General features: G+C 32.9%; 1 protein-coding gene across 14 annotated transcripts; it reads right to left on the bottom strand.

Annotated features, from left to right (window-relative positions):
• Positions 1–211: 211 nt before the first annotated feature.
• LOC114313483 (polypyrimidine tract-binding protein homolog 3) lies at positions 212–8971 on the bottom strand. Of its 14 annotated transcripts, none has more exons than XM_082894419.1 (13): positions 8626–8971; positions 7483–7554; positions 7299–7375; positions 7052–7136; positions 4458–4833; positions 3747–3827; positions 3261–3292; positions 2974–3160; positions 2736–2883; positions 1900–2484; positions 1638–1749; positions 935–1031; positions 212–466 (listed from the first exon to the last, which is right to left on the bottom strand). In XM_082894419.1, the coding sequence occupies exons 1-5, from the start codon at positions 8737–8739 to the stop codon at positions 4543–4545; spliced, it is 639 nt and encodes a 212-aa protein (XP_082750545.1). In that variant the 5' UTR covers positions 8740–8971; the 3' UTR covers positions 212–466; positions 935–1031; positions 1638–1749; positions 1900–2484; positions 2736–2883; positions 2974–3160; positions 3261–3292; positions 3747–3827; positions 4458–4542. The 14 variants fall into 14 exon arrangements, with proteins under 14 accessions (XP_082750545.1, XP_082750546.1, XP_082750547.1 ...); XM_082894420.1 differs by having other exon boundaries at positions 2768–2883; XM_082894421.1 differs by having other exon boundaries at positions 2855–2883.
• Positions 8972–19268: the final 10297 nt, after the last annotated feature.

The following is a 19268-nucleotide window of genomic DNA, read 5'->3' as shown; positions in this document are numbered from 1 at the left end:
GCTGTTTTGGTCGGCAATAGATGATTTTTTGCGACCAAAACTCTTGGTCGGCAATTGTCATTTTTTGCGAAAAAAAATTATTTATTTGTCGCGACTAATAAATTGGTCGCCAAAGCAGAAAAACAATACACCTGTAATTCCTAAATATTCATTCAATCCATAATAAACCTATAATTTTAAAGCATCATTCAAATTAACTGAATCATTAACATTCGACACAATACATAATTCATTAACATTCGACACAATACAACTATTCAAGTTTTCATTCACAAGTCACATCCATCTAGCATAACAAATTGAAACATAACTATTTGTTATTCATGAGCAGCTATCAACAAATAAAACTACTAATTTTGTTATCCATACACATCCATCCAATAATATTTAATCCTCCCAAAAATGCTTATATTGTCAAGTAGTCTTGTACAATTTAGCTTCGTGCACGAGATCATCCATCATCCATCTATACCAAAGAAAATGAGAAATAATGTTAGGCTTGTTTTTAATGAAAATATTTGAAATGGGTAATTAAATTAGAAATTTCAGAGAATCGTAAGTTCAAATCAAAATTTCTAACTCATTTGCAGGTAATTAAATTGTCAATTTCAGAATATAAGCTGCTAATTACAAATTTGAAATGGGTATTAACAGATTGGACAATGAAACCTTTTTTTACATAGAGAAAAGTGCAAGGTTCATATATTGTCATGGCAAACACAATCAAGCTTGACAAGCATACACAGACATAGAAGACTACTACAATATTGAAAACAATCTTCCTCTTATTTATGGTTTTCTCTATTTTTTCGTTTCTTTTCTTTTCTTTTTCTTTGTTTATGGTTTATTTGTTTCTCCTTATGTAGTTACTTCAAAGGAATATTATATAACAAAATTCAGGATCACTTCCATCTTTCAAATCCAAGTAACTTACATATTTGACGTTGCTTTTGAGAATCCATAAACATGGATCTTTGGCAAGGTAATTTCTCTCTACTTGGGCTTTGTTCTAAATATTCCCCTGAATACATCTGCAATAATTGGACAAAATATTGAGAGAGAGAACAATTGAATGCTAGTGTCTGCAATTTTGAAAATCGCAACATATTCTGTGGTTTCCATTATCTACTCCATTCCTTGTATAACTCCAACACCTTCTCCACTCTTTTCTATATGACATTCAGGTAATAATTTTGAATGACTAAATTACTGATCATAGCGATTTCTTTGAATCTTTAAACTGTTGCCATCCAAGTGCCACATGCTGATGGAACTTAACTTTTTACAATCCTCAGCTAGCCAGAATAAGAATCCTATACCTAATGTTGTAATGCTATTCCCAGGGCTTCTGTCCCATGATAAATTCACAAGAAACGTTATCCACCTTGAAACTATATCACATCATATGTCCTATTTAAAATTTAATACATCAATTTCTAAGTCCAAGGATAGAACTCAATAAGTAATTATTACCATCTAAATCCTTCACAATATATCACCTAGTAAGTAGCATTTAAAATGGTAGCACAGTAAAATGGAAAAGCTATACGAGCAACTCTCAATATTTAATTTCAGAATACAAAACTTCACTGCTGAAAGAAGAAGACAATTTATGCTCTATCAGAATAATTACATACCTAGATACTCTGCAGCGTCATTTGGCAAATTCATAACCACTTGTGTGATGGATTGAGCTTTTTGACTTGCAAACATAGCATCAATGAACCTCCTTCCATCCATGTTAAAAACCTAGACATACAAAAACAAAATAATTAAGCCCACATGATACAACTTCGTCGAATGCAAGTTGCAGATATATAAATATACACACTTTCTAAATTGAAAAATGAATCTATGAAAACCATTAAACAATAATTGCATGACAAGCTAAATTCATACTTCTATCTTCCTCTCAAGTTTGTTGAGGACACAATTCCTTTCCAGATATTCAACTGCAAAGGGGTTTAAATCATTAGCAAATACATGTTTCACTTTTCTTGCTGATGGTCGGCTAATGAATTTTGATAGGTCTCTCTGAAAGACATTTGTCATGATTGTCAAAATAACCCAAACAGCAGAAAAAAGATGTCCTGTACAGATATCAAGGTTAAAAAGGACCTTATGCATTGGGTGGTCATGACCATCCTACATGAGCAAATGGCTTAGCAATAAGAAAAATTATAACCAAGTATTTCTTTAGCTTTGTGAAGGCATGAAAAATTGAAAATGAAACCAAGAAGTTTCTATAATAAGCAAATTTCCAAAAGGCATCTGCCACACGCCAAGAGAAGCATGCTTGAATTTCTTATGCATCAGCTAAAGGATACAACAAAGCATCTTGGAAATATACAGTCTGAGTGGTCAATAATGTTTCTTCAAGACCCATCTGCATTGCGTAAGCTTTATCACAGTCTACAGCTGGAAGCGCTAATAAATCAGTGGACCTAAGCATAAAATTCCCATGATAAGATGTGAACCTCACACCTAACAATAACAAAAAAATAAAATTTAGCTTCCAATATCCAAAGAGTATTCAAGAAAACATAATTAGAAAGTTGAAATGAGAGAGAGAGAGAGAGAGAGAGAGAGAGAGAGAGAGAGAGAGAATAAGAACACCATGACATCAAACATGAAAAAGATGAACCCATTTGAGGTAGATAGCACCTGCCTTAACCCCTTATTTTACCACAGATTGAAAGCAAAATTTTTGACATAATTAAAATTCAAATTCCTACCCAAAAAATGCCCCACTAAACAAGCCTCCCACCTTTCTACACTTTCCCTCCTAGGGAGGTCAACCACAATGGTAGAATCAGAAGAAGAAGGGGGGAAATAACTAAGTTTGACAGATGACCTCTGATTCGTGGAAGAATTCTTCAAGAACTACAAATCAAAAGAATTAAATTGTAAATAACCTGAAAATTTGATACATGATTAGAGGTTAAGCTGAACTGGTGTATAGTACAATCATACTCTGTTCAGGGGTTTCATATTTCTTAATCACGCCTTTTGGGTCGAACAGATGCATGTTGCTTGTGCTGATAGTTGTGGTGAGTTTAAATTTCTTTAGCAAGCCCTCTTGCTTTGCCATGATCAAGTTCTCCTCGGACATAATAACTTCAAAGTGTACGGTGGTGTCATCGTTGTGCTCTCTGTAATCCTGCAACCATTAAAATCTATCATGAGACTCCAAACACCTCACATACTACAACTTAATAATGTACTAAGAAATCAGTTCAAGAAATCAAACTTAATTATACCTTGATAAATGGGTCCTTGATTTTATCATTTCCTGTCATAATTGATTCAAGAAATTCTTTATAATCTTGAGTCCATTATCGTATAGGCAGCTCATGTGTATCAAAACATAAATCACTAACGAATTAGCATTTTCTGGTATATCAAAAACATTTCATAACCAGGTAGACATCCCTACTCTTTCCAAATCCTTTTGTTGCTCATCAAACTTGATATATATGAAGAAATCAGAATGATAATAGGACACATTCTCATGTGTAACACATCACTTCTAAGCAGAGAAAAGAATGAATTACTACCATCATTTGCCTGCTTAAATAACAAAGGCCGAATTCGAGTGACTGCATATTTGTTGAAGGATTATGAAAAGCAATGGCAGGAAACTAACTAGACACTGTTACCTTATGCTCATACTTGAAGAAGGTAAAAAAATTTGAATGGGAACAAACCCAGAAAGATAAACAAAACCTAAAGGCTCCTTTTGGTACCTCCTTAAAATTGATTAGCTCAAAAGTTCCCACATTGGTGGCAGCTTCTGCTTCATCATTTCTTTTCCAATACAGTGTTTTCTGTTTAACAAGGATAGATGTCTGTATTAGACAATCCTAGAATAGAAATTTAGATTTTTTAAACTGAAATAATGAAATTTGAGTGTTGAACCAAGAGAATAAAGTTCATATTCTTGTCCCACTTTACTTGAGACCAAATTTCAGAATCCAATATATAATATGGCAATATTTTGGGGACACTCTACATTTCTTTTGAAGAATAATCCAATCTGATATACTGTCACTCCAAAGAGCAACTAAACTAGCAGGCAGAAAAATACTCTACATATGCTTTAATGGTCCAAACAGCAAAAGGCTATGCTATAGTTTGTACCCTATTGCAAATAATATTTGGGACAGATGTAAACCAAAAGCACCAGCCAGTAGATTATGCAGCTGAAGTGCATAAACAGCATAATATCTACACCCAGTCATAGTTCAAAAGAAAAAGAAAGATGAGAAAATTTACTCATACTTAAGCATTTATATCTATGATCTAGCAAATTGTACCCTGGCAATCTTGTATTAAGTATGGTAACATTTCAAAAAAGAAAATACCAAGAGAAAAAATTTAATGCGAAAATAATTTCCTAATGTAAATCACAATTAATGTATACAAACATATACAAAGTGAATGAAACAAAAGGTTACCTCCAAAGGATCTTTGGTTACAGGAATTTGTTCAGCAACCTTTTCTACATAATGGATGCCACGTTGCTAGGGTAATCGTGAGGAGTCAGGTTATGTGTCCTCCTCTCATTAGTGCCAAAAATATCACTATGACTTTCCCAGAAAATCTAGTCACACGAGAGAATTTCTCCAATACTTGAATTGAAAGATCTCGAGCAGGATCCTGAACCTTTTGCCTCCGCCTCCCATTGTTTTGTATATGACTGGCACTTCCATCAAAGGCACCTCCATCAGTCCTCTGTGAATTATCAATTGAGGGGCACTCATCAACTGAGACTGATGAGGATAGCCCGTTAGCAACAACAGCCCTAGGCAACTTCAAAGAGGACAGAGTTCTCTGTCCAAGAAAATAAAACAAAAACAAAAGGGAAAGAAGAAGAAGAAAAAAACACATATTTCAAATAGAAATGGGGCAGACATGAAATATCAGGGTAAATGTATTTATTGTGAAGTGTTGCAGCAGTTAAATAAAAAAGATTAGATAATTGTTGGTGTAAACTTCACCTGGCCTCCTATTTCCATCAACCAAAAATCAATATAGAATACATGCCAAAAAGAAAAGAAATACTCTATTTTTTGTAACTTTTAACAGAAGCAAGAAATGTTGGAAGGAACATAAAAGCTCTGATCATGTGACAGGAATGACCATCTGGTAATTACAAATCTGATTTAGTGTTTGGTTAGTCAAACCATTTATAAACATGCTACAGCAAGCCAAAATTTTATAACAGAAAGTAAGGCCAGTCTCTTACAGAAAATCAAATGTAAGAACTAAAATTTAAGGTGTGCTCCCATTAGAGACAGGGATGGTTCTAGAAAGGTTATTGCCAGTCAGATCCAACCAATAAAGATTAAAGAGATTCCCCATTGAAGGTGGAATTGGTCCACTGAATCTGTTGAAAGACAGATAGAAGATTTCTATATTAGCACCATATCAGAACATTTTAGCATGGAGATTGAACTGAGACGATCATAAGAATTCTACAAGAATGTACTACATTATTATTTTGTAATCAAGCATGCTTCCAACGAAGTTGACATAATATTAAAAAGAGACCTACATGCATGGTATCAAATATTCTGAAAAGAATAAAAGTTCACTGCCGTACTTGCATTTTTTGAAATCAAAGTAACTACCATTCAACAAAAAGTATTAATTACAAGTCATATTTTTTATAACTAGACAAAAAAATTAATGTTAGTATTAAAAAAAAAATAGCTATTGATTATAAACCCAAATTGCACTCCCAAACTTCAACAAAATGCACGTGTAAGAATCTCAACAGATATGAGGCAACAATAGAATATTTATATTTGAATGAGAAAGTTTCAAGAAGCATCCTAATGCATTACAAACTTCAAACACATACATGCATATGCACAAGATGAAACTATTTGTTAAACAGCCAAGAAATACAAATTCTTAGTGGGTTTTTTGTAAGACATAATTGAGTGGAAAATAACTACCAGAAGTTGAGTGGAAAATAATTCTTAGTGGGTTTTTTTGTAAGACATAATGAAGCGTATGAGGTGTGCACCACGCACCTAAGCCTAAGGCGCGGGCCTCAAATGTGCCTTTCCTACTGCACCTCTCACCTCCAGCTGTCTGAGGCGCCTCAATGTGCCTCACACCTAAGTATGCACCTTTTAAAACACTGCATCTAATGATTCAGCCCATATCCAAATCTGTCCATTCTTCCCAAACCCCACATCTTAAAATTTTGTATAACTATAATAACCACCATTTTTTTGTGATGGGATAGTGGTTCTGGCAACTGTCTCAGAGTTGATTATTCATATGCACCAATTTGTAGCAGGAAATATGATAAGATGATGACTATCCAGATATTTTGGTGGCACGGTGACACTAAGAGATTACATATGATCCTGCTGTGATATTTTCACTTGGATACTATTTGTCTCTCGAAAAAAAATCATTTGAATAGTATGTATAGTCATGATAATCAAATTTGATCCGCACTTAGTTCACCACATTAGGTAGGATAGGCTTTAAAAGGTGTATCAATAAATTTTTTGGCGTTTCTGATCAAGCAAGGCATCATGGATGTAAAATGAGATTAGCATCAAAGATGAATAAAAATTCAAAAGGCAAGAAATAATCTTCAGTTTCAACTAACTCTAGCCCTTGCATGAAATTCACATTAATAGGACTATATAAACATAACCGGCAACACAAGTGATGTATAAAGTTGATTGTTGAATGATATGAGACAATCTGTATTGTATTTTGAGAAAAGATCTAGAAGAGTCATGACTGCCTTGGAATTAAATTCTTCAATAAACATTGCTTCCTCCACAGATAGATCAATAAACATAATCTCAATATATGCAACCATACCCCTCCGTCAAAATTAAATCCTCAGCTTAAAAGCAATTATTAACAGATAAAAGGCCATTGTTTATGTAAAAAATCTGCTATGCTAGCTAGAAAAAATCCACAAATGTTGCCATAAAAGGATGACTCCTTTTCAAACCATCCCTCTCACAGATACCAATAACTGCCAATACCACAATACTAAGTACAAAGTACTAACCTCCTCATCCCCCCGGCCTTGAGAATTCTGATCCATAGTTGTTAGTTCTTGATGGGATGAGAATGGAACATAAACATTCATTCCCCTAAATTCACAACAAAAAAATTGAACCATATCAAAACCTTCGGATTGAATCAAGAAAAAAGGATTGCTACCTTGAAACCATTCGGAAGCAAAGGAAATTTACAAGAAATGTGGAATCCACTTATTCCCGAAACAGAAACAAATGTTTCTTATATCTTGATACCTTATGCTTGGCTGAACATTTGTGTAGAACTGCAGTGCATTAACAGCTGAAGGAATATCTTGCATTTGGAGGAGTGCCTGCAGCCATGGCATGCATGTACACAAACTTTTTAGTTCTTGAGTTTCGGATCAATTTCAAACATAATAAATCTAGCCTCTCTCTACCATATAGCAAGCAAACATACCTGATTCTTGGCGCGAAGCATCACAACCTTGGTTACGACCCCAAATTGCTGGAATAGCTGATGTAAGTCATTCTAGCGTAAAATCGCAACCTGTGTTAGAATATTTATACATGGATAACATGAAGGGGAAAAAAATCTACAACTAAAAATTCACACTCACACTTGAACAAGTAAAGCTGTGAACCAATTATCCCATTGTCAAATTGTGCAACCAAATGTGGGATAAATGGGTACCATGGATAACTAATCCAATCCCTCTCTTTTAACCAGCAACCAAATGTGCCCAAACGATTATAAAACTTTGATTGCACTTTTTGTAAGTCACCTCCATCTTCTTTGCAGCTTTTTTCAAAGTTAAATTTGATAGGAGGCAAGTTTGCTTCTAAACTTAAATAGTAATGCCACAATCACACCCATTTCCACACTCCAACACACACCCATAGGGAGAGTGAGTGTGTGAGTCCTACATACATGCACGTGTGTCCCACACACTCACTCTCTCTATGCAATGTGTAAATGGATGTGATTGTATTTAAATGCAGATGACAGACATTAGTAAGACCCAAGAGAAAAGCAGGATATAATCATGTTTTTCTCCTCATATTATTAAATTAAATATAAAAAGACAAATAGAAACTTTACATCAAAACTTGCATTAGAATACCAGTTTAGATTCCATGTATATTAATGGAATGGATAAAACAAGTTGGATGAGTCATTTGGGAACCACACACACAATTTGGGAGTACCATGCAGAAGAAGAAACAAAAGTTCTTATTTCCAAAGAGAAAAGCTTAAAACATCATCTACTTACATATATCCTTGGAATCAATTCTAGCCCTGAGATCTCAAAACCCAGCTTAAAACATCTTTTCTATTTCTCCTTGAACTATAAATAAAAGTTTATATATCCTCTAAACCATGAGATCTCAAAACCCACAAAACCTTTCATTCTCAACAATAATCAATCAAGAAATTGACCAAAATGGAATCAATTCATCAGAGCTCAAATCCCTCTCTCTGTACTAAAATTTGCCGCATTAGAGAGGGAGAGGGAGAGAGACCAAGGGCAAAGGCTAGAGAGGGAGACAGCGAGAAATAGAGAGAGACAGACAGACAGACAGACGGAGAGTGAGAGAGAACCTGTGAGGATCCGGCGGTGGCGCTAGAGGTGGCGGTGGAGCTAGCAATGGCGTGCGACGCTGGTCTGCGATGAGGTGAGATTGGGTGAGGATCCCCCAGAAATGAGGAGTCCATTAGACAGAGGGCGATGGCGATTTGCAGCGGTGGCGTTCAGTGTGCACGATGCAGAGATTCAGTGTGCAGAGATGCAGCGGTGGCGTACGTTGCTTGCCATTCGGTGTGCACGATGCAGAGATGTTCATCTCTCTCCTACTTCGGTGAGCTAGAGAGCGTGGGCACCCATTGAGAGAGAGAACACAGAGAGAGGGAGAGGGCGGACAGATTAGGGCTTTTTTTAGATAGAGATAAGGGAGATTAGGGCTTTTATTTTTTTTTCAGAAATTCAATTCTAGCCCCACGTTTCAAATTTCCCTCCCAAATTTTTGGCGACCAAAAGATTATATTAGTCGCAGAAAAGGTACCCTTCGCCGACAAACTTTTTTAGTTGTCAAATCTCACTCAATGGCGACTAAAATATTAGTCGCTAAAAGTACTAATTTAGCAACTAATTTTTTTTGGTTGCTGAAAATAAGATTTTGGCGACCAAATTTTTGGTCGCCAAAAAAATGTCACCTTCCGCGACCAAATTTGTAGTTGGTAGCCAAAAGCATACCACTTTCTGCGACCAACTCTTTTTTTGGTCGCCAAAATATAATCTTTTGCGACCAATAATATTTGGTCGCCAAAAATAATGATCATTCGCGACTAATTAATATTTGGTCGCCAAATGTCATTTTTTTGCGACCAAAATTTTTTTGGTCGGCAAAAGTGGTCGCAAAATGTGTAAATTCTTGTAGTGCTTTGTGGGGTGCTACTCGGGTATACTGGGTATACAACATATTACCGTTTGGCATTATTTGCACAAGTAGTTACCCTAAAACTTGCATATTCACTGTTGATAGCCTGAGCTTTTACTGTTTACATCTGAATCCTATTTCCTGACCTAGAGAAAAGGAAAATAATTAAGAAGTGAAAGTACTTAAATCTAAACTTCTGTAGTATTTATTAATTCTTACCCAAGCAAAAATTACTATGACCTCATATAAGAAATAGGTTAAAAATGACAGTATCGTATGTGTCAAGATAGATATTAAAGGTTAAAGCGTTTCACTCATACTCCTTTTGGAGTCCATATTTTTTATATAATGTGTTCAGATTTGCTTGAATTTACAGTTTCCGTATGTTCAGCAATCAAGATGTTACGATTGGTGCATGGATGCTTGCAATGAATGTCAACCATGAGGACAACCGACAACTTTGTGAACCAAAATATACTCCATCATCTATTGCTGTTTGGGATATTCCAAAGTGTTCAGGTTGGTAATTAACTAATTATTCTCATGGTTTGGATGCATGTTCTCTTAGAAACAGCCTCCATATGCTGAAATCTAATAAAATCCCACCTTGGAGAAAGAGGAAAAATAAAGGAAATAATTTATCAAGAATTTTAACAAGGCCCCTCAAAACCCACTAATTGACTCAAAGAAGTTAGAAAGGATAAAAAGTTGATGTGCCATGGGAGATAGACATTCTGTATTAATGAAACTGTTTTGTTATGTTGCGGCATTGCCCTTAATATGTAATTTAGATTTTATTTTTTATTTTTTTGCATTTAATTTGGTTTTGTGGTTGTTTTCCTTTGAATGGATGTCATATTGAAACAAAAGCTATTTGTGCAAAGAATTGATTTTTAAAGAATGTTCTTCTTATGCATAGAAGTTATATACATCTATACTTTGTTGAGTTACCAATTTTCCCAAAAGCCGTTATGAATGAACAAAATTTAGAACTGGTCCTTTGAACATTATGAATGAACAAAATTTAAAGACATTCTTATCACATCAAGTTTATAACCTTAATGTGATATTAATATTATACTTGTCTCCTTATGTGTCCTGTTTGGTTTCAAGTAGACCACCAGCAAATTTGGTCCACTTAGGGATGATTTAAAATTCGATCTCATGTAGTATTGTTTTATTTTGATTTGTTATTTATCTGGCTCAGTAAGCTTGTCAATATTATTAAGGTCTTACTAAATCTACATGCATTCTAGATTATGTTATCATTTTTAATTGGCTAGGTTGAGTATATTTCTGAATTTGGTTCATTATCAGGTATGTAGATGTAAATTGTAAAGTGGTCTGTCAAATAAGGAACTGTTGTTTGAGCTGTGCAATCGTATCATAGTTTGATTTATTCACAAGTCCAGGCAGTGGGTTTATGTCATTATTATTGAGGATTATGGTGCAGTGGTGGTTGGGAAGTGGTTGTAGTGTGGTAGTTTTGAACTTGGGGGCTGTGATGCTGTGGCAATGATGGCTGTTGAGATGGTGACGGTATTAGTACTGGGATCTGGGAGTGTATTGATGCATATTAATTGTTAATTGAATCCAACTGCTTTTGAATTTGGTTTCATGGAATTGAACCTCAGGTCACCCCTGGTCCCAAGTGCAGGTGTTCCGTCTATATTCAAAATGCAGTTTCAGTGTACCATTTGCAAGGTTCTGAAAAGCGGTTGCGGTCGCCGTAACGGTGGCGGTGACGCGGTTGCGGTTGCGGGGTGTAAAGGCTGTAGTGTAACGGTTGCGGTAACCGGAACCGTGAATTTTTTTATTTTTCGCACAATTTGAAAAAAACTTACCGATATGCATATTTTTTTTCCATGATCATATTTATTGGGTTAAAAATAAATATTGATCAATTTTTGTAAATTTTTAAGTATGATGCAATATATTTCATATTTTTAAATCACTATAAACTGAGTTTTTTACATTTTATTTTAATAATTAATGACTTTATATTATACAAAAAATCAATCACTAACTATTATACATAAAATAAGCAATGACAAAAGTAAGAGAATAAATAAGAGCCTAAATATATATATATATATACATATTTTAACCAAGCCAAATAGATAATGACAATAGATAATGACCACACTTATTATTATTATTATTATTATTATTTTCAAACAATATATAGATAGACACACACAAACAAAATGGTTTAGTGATAGCAGCTGAATAGAATAGCATAGGTCTTACAGTTTCAACAAATTAATAACATGTTCTTCATCTTCCCTCTTCTCTCTCTCTATCTCTTGCTTCTCCATTTTCTCTCTTTATCTTCTCTCTTCTCTCTATCCCTCTTCTCTCATTTTTAGCTTTTTTTTTTTGTGTGTTTTTTCGGAAGAAACAGTTTGGAACCGTTACGTAACGGTGCTGTAACAGCCGTAACGGCCTGTTACGACCGCTACGGCAGCCGCTGCGGCCGACACACCTGTGAATCTCAATCACACTGCAAAAGCGGCCGTAACGGGTGGCGGTAACCGCCAAAACCGTTACGTAACGGCGTTACGTAACGGTTGCGGCCGCTTTTTAAAACCTTGACCATTTGAGTTATGAACTTATGATATCATTTTGGTTTGATTTAGACCATAATCAAAAGTATATATTATAAAAAGTATATATTTTTTTATAATTTTAAATTTGAAAAAATGTAGTCAATACTAATGATTAATTTTTTATTTTACAGATGGTTTTTGGCGTGAAATTGTAGTGAATGATTTTTTGTTACAAGTACGAAAGACATTGTTTTTAGTCTAAAAATTAGCATTAGTTCGTACATATTAGTTTTATGGCGTGGTACGGGAGATTGAATTTGATGTCGTACAGATTAATTTTTGATGTGGTACAAATTACTTTTTCACATGGTACAGATTACTTTTTTGGCATGGTACAGAATACCTTTTGGCGTGGTACAAATTAGTTTTTGGTGGTACAGATTAACAATTGGATATTAATTTTGTTTAATCCTATGTTATGTATGGAATTATATTTTTCAAATTGGATTATATTTGGTTTGTGTGGAATTTCTATTGGAAATATTAATTTGATGTTAAATATGAATTTTTTTGATGGTTGAAAGTGAAATGTGTGCATGTTGTGGAATAGTTACTAATTTTATCAGTATATGGATAATTTTATATATATACAGGTTACAGATTGTACTAATAATGGAATAAATACAGGTGGTTGAGAAAGTAATTTAAAAAAATTATAAAAATTTTTACGACTAAATATTTTGGTAGTCAAAAATGCAAGCAAAGATTTTTCATGACTAAATATTTAGTAGTAAAAAGAAACAAAAGACTTTTAGTGACCAAATAGTTAGTAGCTAAAATAAATGAAGATGAGGGAAGAAATTTTTGCCGACTAAAGATTTTAGTCACGAAAGAACATGGCATCCTTCGGCGACTAAAATATTTGGTCGTAAAATACCATGAAAAGAAAATATCTAATATTTTGGTGACTAAAATGTTTCGTCGTGAAAACTAATAACAACTAAACTATTTGGTCACTAAACATATTATTATTAGTGAATAAAATTTTTAGTTGGTAAATGTATTATTATTAGCGACTAAAATGTTTTAGTGACTAAATATTTTAGTCGTTGAAAGAGAATTTTATTTTGATTTAATTACTTTTGGCGACTAAATATTTGGTCGGCAAAACGTTATGTTTGGCGACTAAAATGTTTTAGTGACTAAAACATTTTAGTCGCTGAAAGAGAATTTCATTTTGGTTTAATTACTTTTGGCGACTAAATATTTGGTCGGCAAAATGTCATGTTTGGCCACTAAAATGTTTTAGCGACTACATATTTTAGTCGTTGAAAGAGAATTTCATTTTTATTTAATTACTTTTGACGACTAAATATTTGGTCGCCGTATAGTTAGTTTTGGCGACTAAAATGTTTTAGCAACTAAATATTTTAGTTGCTAAAAGAGAATTTCATTTTGATTTAATTACTTTTGGCGACTAAATATTTGGTCACCAAAACGTTATGTTTGGAGACTAAGTCTGTTTTAGTAGCCAAATATAAGATAATCAGCGACTAACATTATATTAGTCGTTGTTGACTATTGCCGACTAGGCTTTGGCGACCAACGGGGCAACGAATAAATTTAGTCGCCATTGACTTTTGCTGACGAAAAAACAAACTTTGGTGACTAAAAATTTGATCGCCAAAAGTATAATTTCTTGTAGTGGGTATTTAGAAGTGAAGAGTTCCAGAGCATAAAATAAGTAATTCAAAAAAAAAAAAAAATTTGAACAAGGATAAAAATCCATTAGGATCAACTGCAGTAGCATATTTAATTATTAAAAAATTAATTTTAGATTTTTTTTTTTCTCCCAGGAGGGGGGGAGGTCAAGGATCAAGGGAAAGCTATTTTAGATTTACAAAACAAAAAGGGCAAAAAAAAAAAAAAAAAAAAAAAAAAAAAAAAAAAAAAAAAACCAATAAACAATAAAATAGTAAGAAGTAGCATTGGTTTGGGCCAGCGCAAAGTTTCCGTTGGATTTGGGCCATGCTCTTAAATCAAACCATTCCAAGTCTTATGACATTAATATTTTTGGGGCCATGTGGTCAACTTGACCCAAATTTATCATAGCAGTGGACACTTCCTACCCAAAATTGATTGGCTACTCTAGAATATATGAATCAATTTAGAAAAATAATGTGAGATAAATATCAGACAAACACTTGTGTAGATAGATGATATATATATATATGGAGAGAGAGAGAGAGAGAAGAAATGGGAGAAATGGACCCGAGGTGGAGTCTTAGCCCAATAGAAATTATTTAAGACCTATGTCTGATACTATGTTAGAATTATTAGAAATATTCAACTTACAATCAACTTATTATAACAGAAGAACTTTTAAAGTATATAAACAAGACTTGAATGGCAATGACAAGAATGACAATCTCTTGATAAAGATTAATGGATTTTGATTAATTCTTAACCTAATTGCAATCTTACATGTCATATAACAAACAGTTATTAACACCGTATAAGTATGGGAATCGGGTAATAATATAGTTGGAGTACTATATATCATCATTTTTTTTCTTCATTTAATTATATGGTATATACTTTACTTAATTATGTATCACACACATACCTACAAAAAGAGTTGATAAATGAAATCTACACACAATTTACCGATTCTTTGTGATGTATCAAATTGAGCTTACAACCCCAAATTCCTAGTTAGATTTACATATTCACCGCAATTTGTGTAATGATTTTGAGTTTTGAACCTAAAAGTAAGAGCGTGCTTTTTAAGCACCAAGGAAAAAAAAATTCTAAGAAATAAAATTTAAAATACGTGATTTATATATATATATGTAATTTGGGTATCACCTTTGCATTAAATTGTCTAAATATAAATTTACAACATACATTCAAATTCTGTATATATTTTTAGGTATTTTTTTTTAGTATTTTTATTTTTATTTTTTTATAATGAAGTTTCAAGCTAATTCAATTCCAATAGTCAAAGGAGAGTCCATAAAAAATACTTGGCTATGATTCGGTGGCTTACACATGGTTTGGTGTCATTAAAAAAATGGATTACTAATTAAGCAACTACAGAAGCAACCTCGAAGTTAGATAAAAATGATTTTTTATATAATTCTAGTACGACTCATTTCAAAATATAATATTTTTTTATTATTATTCCATAATCAAATCTTTAATTCTAAAAAAATATAATGTTAATCGTTGACAGAAACCATATTCATGTTACTTGCAATGCTCCAAGTTGAGAAATTAACAATGCAATAACGGTCCTATTTGGTACAGTTTAATTTCAGCTTATTTCAGCTTTCAGCTTTCAGTTTAATTTAAGCTATTTTGATATGTTTGGTTTAACTTAACAATACAACTTATAACTTTTTGTAAGTCAGAAATCAACTTCTTCTTTGAGTGGGGCAGGAGAAGCTTAATTTCTAAGTCAGAAGTCAACTTATGTTCCTAGTTATAAGCTATAAGCTGTTAAGGTATAAGTTATAAGCACTTTCTCACAGCTCTACCAAACAGAGCTAACATAAACCATTCATAGATGTCATTGCTCACCACATGACTTCTTCATTTTATGGTCACATTAATCCCCAACATTACCACGGTTTTCCTTAATTAAAATGTATGATAATTCATCGGGTGATAAACGAGCCGAACAGTCACTTATTTAAATTTAATTTGAAAATTTGAAAATTTATTCAAATTTGATTTGTTAAACTTTCAAACCTATATATAAGTAAAAATCATAAATACATGACATTAAAATATCCTGGTGGGAATGCGCTATGCATGTGGCCACTTAGGAGTTGTATTTAATCAAATAGTTGTTAATGTTGACATTATGCAAAATTAAACTTGAAAAAAATAAAATTGTTTGGCATCTAGAAGTGTAAGAAAAATGCCAAATTTTCCAGCCATGTTGCCAAAGCTTATCCAACCCTTTCTTCACATGATCCCATACAGAATATACATTTTTTAATTTATTTTTAGCTATTGATATAGAACATAAATTAATCCCTTATTTGTGTGCTTAATCGTCATTTTCTTTGCTAAAATCAAGATTTCAAAAGATTTAGTCACATTTGATCCCAAAAAAAAAAAAAAAAAAAAAGATTTAGTCACATGCTAGTTTGTCTATTATTGGGTTATTAGGTACATCAATCTAGTTATCTGTTATGACAGTTGTTGCAAATCTATCAACTTTTTCTTCAAATTAGGTAAATTCTTGATCAATGCATTATATGTTTGTATGAATTCTTCTAAGCTAATCTTACAAATATATTAATTTAACTGTGTTGGTATAAAATATACTCTGTTGTAACAATTAAGGTTTATTAAATCCCTAGTTGAAACATACTAGTTTATTTATTTTCTTTGATTTTTTTTTCTTTTTTTTTTTTTGTTTTTTGAATGATCGATGTGTGTTAGTTTGATGTAAATTGTTCAATGCTGAATGCTTCTATTCAAACAGTCAAGTGGGGAAATTGTTAAAATGAAAAGGTTAAAGCTTCATGGTTCCTGTCTCCATCAGGATGGTGCATATATATACTTCGAATAATATTATACAAACATGAATTTTATTTTTTTTTAACATAATTTTTACATAAAATAATATGGTTGTTAGTGTTTATTTACATATCAAAAGATCTATCAGTGTAGTTCACAATTTAAAAATACTAATACCATATCATTCTAGATAATATTTTTATATAAAAATTCTGGTCATGTAGCATTTTTTTTTTTTTTTTTTTCTTGCTCTCTAAGCAAGAGAAAGAAACGTGCTTTTGGTTGGACGGAATGAAATGGTTATTTCATCAAAAATTTTATTTTCATATTTGGTTTATTAAGAAAATGATGAAAAATACATTATAGATGAAATTATCATTCACTATTGTAATTCTATGGGTAGACTTAGAAAACATAACTTTAATGTGTAGGGTTGTTTTGCGATTGAGTATTGTCTAGATAATTGTAATTCATGAAATCAATCTTTCCAAATTCAGAAGAAAATGATACAAAACAAAATTTTAGACATAAATTAATCTATCTAAAATGATGTTACAGTGATATTTTTGGATTTGGGGATCTTGATGTGCCTTAATTTATCACAGCAAGCTACTGTACTCCCTTATGAAGATTTGTCCCGAATGTTTTTTGATAATTTGAACTGTTCATCTTATAGGATTCGTTAAATAAATCATCCATGCAAAAAATCAAATTGATTGGATATATATAACTCTATAACAAGAGCGCATTTGTTTTAAAAAAATTAAAATTAATAGTTTACATAATTTTTATAATTTTTTAAAAACAATTATGTCCAATCATGAAGGTTACAAATATCCGATTAATTTAATTTTTTGCATGGATAATATTCTCAACGAATTCTACAATTTGAACGATTTAAATCATTAAAAAATATTCAAAAACAACTTCTACAAGAGAGCACAACAGACTATTGTGCAGCATCCAACTCTGATATTTTTTTATGAAACATAATAATTTGTTTGTATTGTTATAAAGAAAAAGACTTAGATCCCCAGTGAGGATGACCCCACCACCCCACTATTTTTTGATTGGTGTAAATTAACTTTTTTTTTTTTTTTTTTTTTTAAGACTTGCTCTCACAACCCTACGTGGAGGTAGGGGTGCTGGGGATCACCCCACTGAGGGTCCCCAGCAGTGCCCTTGTTATAAAATGAGAGAATCATAAAGGTAGACATCAACTAATTTAAAAACTATACAATATTTGATAATATGACTCAAAGTCAAACGATGCTTCATGTTATTCTTGAAGTGTTGCCCCCATCCTAGCTCTTTCATTTACCAACTAAAGTCAAGACATGTTACTTACCTAAAAAAAAGTCTAGACATGTTGGTGCTAGTCCACTTGGCAATTGAGCTAAGCCAAAAAGTCCAATAATACACTACTGAAGTGACGATTAATTTATGACTTATTTTAAATTTATGAAAACCAATGAATATTCTAGACAACTTTAAAGATAAGGCTGATTTGCATATTTTTGTATAGCCACCAGGGTTATGCTACGATATATGAACACGCAAAAAAGTTTTTTACATGATGAATGGGTGACTCATTACAACAAAATACATAATTGGCGATCAAAATTAGCGATCAAAACCAATTTTAATCGCCAAAAGAATCATGTTGGGCGACAAACAACCTGATTTAGTCAGTATTCGTCTAATATTTTTAGCTACTAAATTAATTTAGTCGCCATATGTAATTATTGGCGACTAAAGTTTTCGTCGTTGTTTTCCACCATTTTGCGACCAAAACATTTTGTCGCCAAAAGATGGCATATTTTTATTGGATTTGTGGCGACCAAAACTAAGTTAGTCGCTGTATTTACTCTCATTGCCGACGAAAAATTGGAATTAGTTGCCAACTAGGGTGCTTTTGGCGACTAATGTTTAGTCGTTGTGAATCATTTTTGGCGACAAATATGATTTAGTCGCTAAATCTTCGAAAAAAATTATAGAGGGAAATTGATTAAATATTCGCGCCCAATATATATATTTCAGGGACACATTTTCGAACCTGTTTTCTCTCACACATATATTACCTCACATACCAGCAGTCGATAGCAAACCTGACCGCTGATCATCACCATCACTGGCCACCGGCGTTGACCACCACGATCACTGCAAATTGGCCCCACAACAATCTATCAGGTATTTGTCTCTCGTCTCTCTCCCTCTCTATCGCTCTGGGTCTCTTCCTCGCTGTGTCTCCCATTCTACTGTAGGGTTTTTAAATGTTTTTTTCTTTCAGTTTCCATTGATTTCGCAAACAAATTTTAGGGTTTTTTTTTCTGATTTTGTAATTGGGTTTCGTTAAATTTCAGATTGCCGATTTTTGATTCCCCATTATGGATTGTTGAACTATATGAGCAATGTGCCTCTGTTTTAGGAATATTCGAAACTAACCCAATATATATATATATATATATGCATGTATTGGCGGGGATGGAGAAGGTGTGAATGGAGTTAACTTCTTGCTTGTACTTGATAAAATCTTGGTTCGTTTAGTGGATAAAATTCTATTTTAGTTGGTGGGTAGGTGCAGAAATTTAATACTTCCAGCGACCAAAGTATTTGGTCGGCAAATCCTTTTGGCGACTAATATTTTAGTCGCCAAAAGTGTGTTTCCTTGTAGTGACTCCTCATCACTCTTTCATATAGAAATGATATTTATTTTGAATTTAAA

This window comes from Camellia sinensis, chromosome 11 (assembly GCF_055761805.1).
Source record: "Camellia sinensis isolate YWXY chromosome 11, ASM5576180v1, whole genome shotgun sequence".
NCBI lineage: Eukaryota > Viridiplantae > Streptophyta > Magnoliopsida > Ericales > Theaceae > Camellia > Camellia sinensis.
The sequence above is the reverse complement of the archived record's forward strand: the minus strand, read 5'-3'. Positions and strand labels throughout refer to the sequence as shown.

What these genes read in the sequence shown, in the direction of transcription:
- LOC114313483 (XM_082894422.1), bottom strand. Translation starts at nt 8,739, where the DNA reads ATGGACTCCTCATTTCTGGGGGATCCTCACCCAATCTCACCTCATCGC. An exon ending in AATGTTCAGCCAAGCATAAG is followed by an intron (nt 7,137 to 7,298) that starts GTATCAAGATAT and finishes TTGTGAATTTAG; the next exon opens with GGGAATGAATGTTTATGTTC. An exon ending in AAGGCCGGGGGGATGAGGAG is followed by an intron (nt 4,834 to 7,051) that starts GTTAGTACTTTG and finishes TTTCTTGGACAG; the next exon opens with AGAACTCTGTCCTCTTTGAA.